The sequence below is a fragment of the Tamandua tetradactyla genome, chromosome 3, assembly GCF_023851605.1.
Source record: "Tamandua tetradactyla isolate mTamTet1 chromosome 3, mTamTet1.pri, whole genome shotgun sequence".
NCBI lineage: Eukaryota > Metazoa > Chordata > Mammalia > Pilosa > Myrmecophagidae > Tamandua > Tamandua tetradactyla.
In genome coordinates, this window is record NC_135329.1 from 77,623,366 (window position 1) to 77,630,480 (window position 7,115).

General features: G+C 33.2%; 2 protein-coding genes across 2 annotated transcripts in view; both read left to right on the forward strand.

The window, feature by feature from the left end:
* The window catches only part of LOC143677389 (uncharacterized), a 55,630-nt gene extending 48,868 nt beyond the window's left edge, over positions 1–6,762 (forward strand). The window contains exon 4 of the mRNA XM_077153255.1: positions 6,507–6,762. Coding sequence (XP_077009370.1) covers positions 6,507–6,762 — 256 coding nt within the window. The remainder of the gene's footprint in view (positions 1–6,506) is intronic.
* A 45-nt stretch (positions 6,763–6,807) lies between these two features.
* LOC143677388 (uncharacterized) overlaps positions 6,808–7,115 on the forward strand; it is a 45,103-nt gene continuing 44,795 nt past the window's right edge. Inside the window, exon 1 of the mRNA XM_077153252.1 lies at positions 6,808–6,916. The gene's annotated coding sequence lies outside the window, so the exon portion shown is untranslated. The remainder of the gene's footprint in view (positions 6,917–7,115) is intronic.

A 7,115-nucleotide genomic window follows, 5' to 3' on the forward strand; every position in this document is an offset into this window, starting at 1 on the left:
CGAGGCTGCTCACTGTGCAGGCAGGGGTCTCAGAGCCTCTGGCCACACAGGGCATGAAGTGGGCAGGAGATGGCCCGGGTGCCAAGTGTCCTGCACCTGTGCATCCGTGGGAGGGATGTCCAGTGGGGAACAGTCTGTGTGCTCATCTCCATGAGGGGAGACAGGCAGGACGGCTGTGGCCCACATCCAGAACCTTTCCATTTCACAAGTTCATTCCAAATGAATTCTAATCCCAGGCTTGGGACCTACACTTTGGAGACTCCTTATGCATCCGCTGCAAGCCCTGAGGCTCAAGTTGGAAGTAGCCTGCTTTGAACTTTTACATTTTCACTTAAAATTCACATTGACTTAGGGCTTTTTCCATAGCTCACTTGAATTTTATTTACCAGAAAAAATTCATCAAGAGCTGTTAATGAAGTACATTGGCTAAATTTTCCTCTGTATATCTTTGAGTAGAATTGGTGTTCCAATTAAATGACTTTGTTCTATGATGTCTTATACACAACTGGCATGGACTCCAGGGTTTCCAGTAATCCAATTTGAGAATGACAAAGCTACTCAAAAAATCTCCCCTGAATGATTTAGACAAGAATAGAATATCCCTTCATAAAATTTTACATTTTAGGTAAAAACAAACAGATAATTCCTCTGCCATCACCCCTAAAGGAAAACAAAACATTAACAAAGATACAAAAACAGTTTAATGAATAATATATTTCCTTTCTTGAGGGTAAGAGTCATATTAAATGTGAACTATTATATTTATTATATTTTACCATATCCTATCAAAGTATAATATGTTTTTAAAGGTCAGTTACCTGTTAAAATAAAAACATATCTACATTCTTAAAATGCTTTATATTATTATATTATTTATATACTTAAACCACATATAAATTAAAATTAAAAGACCAAATAAATAAAATGGTTTTATTAAAATTCTCTGGTAATATATTTCAGGGTCAGTGACTAACATTCTTGGTGGAAAAATAAAGCAGTACTGCCACAACACTCTTAAGTTCTTGTTTCTTTGGTGGTAATAACTTTCTTGGTCATTTTAGATGCAAGTTGAGCCAAGAGAAGCACATAAGTGGTCACAAACACAGGTGTCCTAGATTGTTTCTTGGCACAGATGGGCGTTTTCTGCTTTGGCTTACTGGTGTTTAGAGCTAGATTTGAATATTCGTGTCATCTATGACAGCCCCATGATATTCCAGCAGAAATTCCTTTTAAAGCATGTTTTTAGTGGTCTTGTTATTTTTATTCAGTCACAAGAATCACGGTGCCTCAACTATTACAGGGACTATTGAGGCACAAAGTTATAAAACTGTCCTCAGTTCACATGACTCCATATCTCTGATATAAAACTTCATTTAGATTGCATGCATTGTCCTCTTATAATCTATTTGATCTTTTTTTGACTGGAAACCTTGCTCAGAATCATGTTTGTCTCCTGGAATGAGGAATAAATGCCATTCATTCTCTTAAACATATTACTCTGCAAATACTGAAAATAACATGAGCCAATACCAATTAACCTGGAGCCATTTTAAAAACTGACATAACTTTTAAAGAATATATGTTAATAATTAAATGTAACCTAGTGGCTTCTTTTGAAAACATTTTCTAAACACACATCATTTCTATTTCTTTCTAAATACTCAGTTAATAAAAACCATAGAGGAAACATATATATTTCAGTAAATTAAATAAAATAAATAAAATTTTATTGCCATCTGTTCATTACAAAAAAAGATATATAGAATAGAGGGTCACCATTTATTTTTAATTATAGGACATTCATTTTTAATTGAGAAACCTTAACTGATCATCTGTCATTTATCTTCATCCAATTTGGCATCTAAATTTAATTTCTATTTCAGAAGAGAAGGAAAAACTATAGAGTATTAGGTCTTAGTTATGAGTTAGCTGAAAAGTGTTGTGGAAGTGAATGCAATTGGGAAAGCTCTCAGTGATTAAACAGTACTCTTGTTCAGCATTGGTAATAAGAGATGTTTATGTTCTTTCTTGGGCACCATGGTGATAGTTGCAATGTAGTATAGTAGATACCCATTTTCTCATAGATTTAAATAATCCATAGTCAAGACATATCTATGAATACATAAAAATAGTGGAGAAGACTACTTTACATGGTATCCTTGACCTGTAGAATGCAGGTGAGCCTATTCCTTATTATATTTCCTATGTTTTGCATCCAGGGAAAGACAGAATAAGTAAACTAATGTTCTACAGGAAAAAAAGTCATTTTTATTTGGAAATGTAAGACAAAGAACTACTGCAATAATTTCTTAAGCATTTTTCATTTGCAGTATTTGCTGCTCATTTTGCTGAATTTAGTTGATATGTCTGGCACTATTATTTCTGTTTACCATCAAGATACACCCCCAATCCTCAAGTCACCATCTTTAGCAAGGGAACTCCAGGCATCTTACATTTCTCAGAAAAAGCTGATAATTTGCAGGAAATGTCAGAAAGTAAATCACGGCTTTGTTCAAGCTGAACTGATCTATTTAGATAAAATTCCCAGTTTTTAATTCTAAAATGTTTTTGATAGGGCACTACCAAATTTAGACACAATGCGAGCTGCATAAATTTAATGCAATGCTTATAAATGTAATGTGACGTTGTGTCTCACTAGTAAGTAGGGAAACATCTGCAAACATCTATATTCCTAGACATGCTTATAAGATTCCCTTTGAGAGTTATGGCAGTGAGATATTTAATTGTGAGTGTATGCTTGTGTGGATGTGGGTGGAGGTGAGTGGGAAGGGAGAAGTAGTATTTGTACTGTCTATAAATAATCTTAATGATTTGCCCTAATATGCTCAATAACAGCATTGACTTTTTAAAACAGTAATTTTCTTTTAGTTTACTATTTTCTAATTGGTTTAAAACATTACAAATTTTAGGTAACATTTTATGAAATATTTCCAATTAATTTAAACATATATAAAACAAATATTTTCAAACTTTATATTCAGAAATTAATCAACCCCAAGGAGAAAATGTTAGTGTTTCTTAGCATCTCACTTGCTGCCTTGAGTTCAGCCTTCTCCTTCACTTTCGATTTTGTCATCCCTAGACCCACCTCCACCTCACCTCTTTCTTGTTCGTGCTTACACCCCCATTGTCCAACCCTTTGAGACTTCAGCTTTGACATAAGAAAGTCCTTTCTACTTTAAATGCTGTTTCTTATACCTTAAGCTTTTGCTTTTTTCTCTCCCTTAATTCCACTGCTCCTGCTGTCACCAAGGGATGATTTGGGTAGCAGGAGAGTCCCTCTACCATGATTGTGGATATTAATCAGCATTTTAAACACCCTTTACCCTCATCAGCATACCCTTCCAAACTTTGACAAAAATAACTACATTGTGTCATGAGAATATAGCTTCTAGCTCTTCTACCAAGATATCAGGACATGAATTCAGTCATCCCATATAAAATCCCATAATCACAGCTATTCTTACCCTTGATAATTCTACCACCCATACAGTAACAGCTGAAAGGAGGATTATAACGATGCCATCTGTTCTTAAGTGAGAAGTAAAGAGGTTTGCCTAATCTCAATGGTCATTAGTTTTTAGAGGCCACATTATTAAAAGTGTTCAAGAAATTAACTTTCCACTTGAAATCCTCCTGATCTTCTTTAATTTCTTTCTCAACAGAATCTGTATTTGTCTCAAAATTTTAATTTTTTTCATGGTTGCTTTCTATCATCTTGTTCACTGTAGCATCCCCACTGATGAACAAACAAACATCAGGATTTCCCAGTCCCTCCTCAAAACTAGCTCTAGTTCATCTGACCCAATTCACTCATGAACACAGCCAAATTTTGAATTTTATAATTACATGAAGGAATTCCACTTACACAAAATAAAATATTGATGATGATAACCCACTTAGCCTATACCTCTCACCTTCTTTTATTCCTCTATTGGTGATTCTCTATCATATTTTTCCCTCCAAGAAGAGTTGCATACTTTTCCAACCATCTTTTGGATTTAGGCCTATGACAACAAAGAAGGTCTCAGTGAGGAGTCTATTCAGTTATTTTAAATTTCCCAGAATTTCTCCTCTCCATCTCATAATCATTTGGATTCATCCTACTCTTTCCTTGGTTAACTCTTCAACCTCTGCTCTTGCATGCCAGCCATTCTGCTCTTTTAGGGAGGTTGAACCATCTACCCTCACTTATTTTTTGCTTCTTTATTAGAACTTTCTTATTCTAAAATTTTTGATGCAGCCATAAGTGATGGAAACGCAAGAATCAGGAAAAAAAGAGACAGATTTGGTTTGCTGCTTATTTTAATTATATAGAGTTATATATTCCATGATATCAAATTTACCTTTTGACTTCATCCCGTCCATATGCATCTTCCTTGAATATGCCTATATTTGTAAATTCTGGAAATATCTTCGTTAATCACAGTTATCTATTCAACTTTATTTGTTCAATAGAACAATATATAGATATAAAATTTGTAGAAATAAAATTTTTTTCAGCATTGCAACCTTCAAGAGGGTAGGCACTTTGTTGGATTTGTTCTACACTTTATTATAAAGACCAACACCATGGAAATTTTTCCTTTTCAAATTACATTAATAAAAAGAACAATGAAAAGGACCCAGATTATGGCCAAGATAAAAATATTTCCTTCATATCACTCTGTAAACTAACCTTAATGTATGGTTCCTTATATAGCCACTAATGTCTGTATGATATATAAATTTATATGTTTGATGCATGAGTCTCTTGTAGAGCTTTCTCTTTGACAACCTGCATTAAACATTCGTTTTTTAAAAGATACTTGACTTAGGATTTCCAGTGTTTGGTCCATAATATTGATGGGTTTCACAATGACACAGGCAAAGAAAATAAAAAGAAAATTATTTTTTAGGATGTTATTTGCTAAGGCTTTAAACACTAATTATTACATTTCTATGGTAACTATAGATGTGCGCTCAAAATTGGAAAACTAAGTCTTCAAGGATACTAATATTTTTGTCATTTATAAATCCAGTTAACCTTTTATTTTTGCTAGTCAAACATTGGACCAATGTTCGAAAGAATTCCATTTTTTTAAAAATTAAATTTTATAGGTATTTGGTTAGTAGCAAATACAATGTATTTGTTGAGATAAGATTTAACAAGCTCTGGGGGCTACCACTTCACATGTAATTTTGAATAAACAGATTCTGGCATTGTTACTGTCTTTAGTGCAAAGAAGTTTTGGATAGAGTTCAACAATAAATAAAATGCTTCAGAAAAGAAACATTATAATCCTGTCTCAAATTTAGCAATTTATCATGATATTAAGGAAGCTTCAAAGGTGAATTTATTTTAACTTTATAAATGGAAATAGCAATATAATAAATGGTTGATGTTATATCTAGCTGAGTTCAATACACTATGACCCTTGGGCCAAACGGAAATCTGTACTGCAAAAGCTTTTTGTGGTGACAGCACTCTGTACAGATGACTGTGAATGTGTGGAGTGTTCTTAAAGGAAGAAAAGAAAATGCTTAAGTATGCAGAGCTGTGAAGTAAAGAGTGTGAGACTGACACATAAGTGAAAAACAGAAAGCTGTCTTGTAACAAGTGAAGGCAGTATTATATGAAGATTTAGAGTTAGAAACCCCAGCTTTGTGGAATTTAATTCAATACCAGTTTCTGAGTTTAATTCATTATTGTTACTGTGACAATGTTCAAATCTCAAGTATGTATTTTTTCATTTGACTTGTATACATGGAAGTGATATGTTTCATTTGACATTGTATACATGGAAGTGATATGTTTCTTGTGACAAGTAACAATAGTTATATGTGTATACATACACACACATATATATATCCCTTCAAATTATATTAGTATTACTACTATTATTATAATTAATATTGTCCTTATTATTGGATTTATGAGAGATATAGTTGTGAAGAGTGGTTCAAAGTCATTTACCACTGATGACTGGGAATAATAGTAGCATAGAAGTGGTTTTGGAGTAATTGCCTGTGTTGTAAATGTTTGAATTTCATATTTCTAGATACTTTGTAGTCCTTTATAACCTGTCATTAAATTTAAGTGCTTTTCTAAGGACAACATGAATCATTTCTGATCCATTGTTATTTTTCACTTAAGCCAAAATACCCTTTTCTCTTTTCCTTTGATAGAAGATACTGAATCATAAGAATGAGAGGCATTTTTGAGAAATGAAGGGAAAAAAGCTTCCTTTTATTTCTTCAGTGGCAGTTAAGTTCATGTGTCAACTCGGCTAGGAAATGGTACCCAGTTGTTTGGACAAGCAAGCATTGGCCTGATTGTTACTGTGACAATGTTCAAATCTCAAATATGTATTTTTTAATTTGACTTGTATTCTCAAGCTGCTTATTGAAGAAAATAGTGATAAAATTCTGAATTCTAATTTTTTTCCATCTTATCACTTCATAAAAACACAGGCAATAAAAGCATGTCATTTTTATGTCATCAGGAAGTTGATTTCATCTATGGCTGATTACATCTACAATTATCTGAAGAGTTTGTCTTCAACAATGACAGAAGTCTCATTCAATCGATTGAAGGCTTTAAAAGAAGGGTGGTGCTTTCAGCAGTCAAAGGATAGTACTTCCATCTTTATTGCAGACAGCCAGCTTCTCCTGGAGAATTCATTCAGGGCCTTCGTCAGAATTCTCAGCTTGCAACCTATCTTATGCAATTTGGACTTGTGCATCTCCACAGTCACATGAGACAATTTGTATGAAAATATTATAATTACAGAAATCTGGCAGTTCTATATTCTCAGAGAACCTAAAATATTTTCCAGAGGATAGTGGTGCAGGACTCTTCAGTTTTATGAAAACAGTGGAAGATGGATTGGAAAAACAAGGAAGCAAAGCAAATGTAAGACAATGATTAACTTAGTATGAGATGACTTGTACTGTTTCATTGGATATTGGAATGAAATATGCAAACAAATAACAGAAGTGAAAATTTTCAAAGATTATGTTAATGCAGTCATATTTTTAGAAAGAAAATGTTTTATTTTGCTCATGTAAATTTCTTTTTAATCCAAATTTTAAATATGTGTTTTCCCATTTCA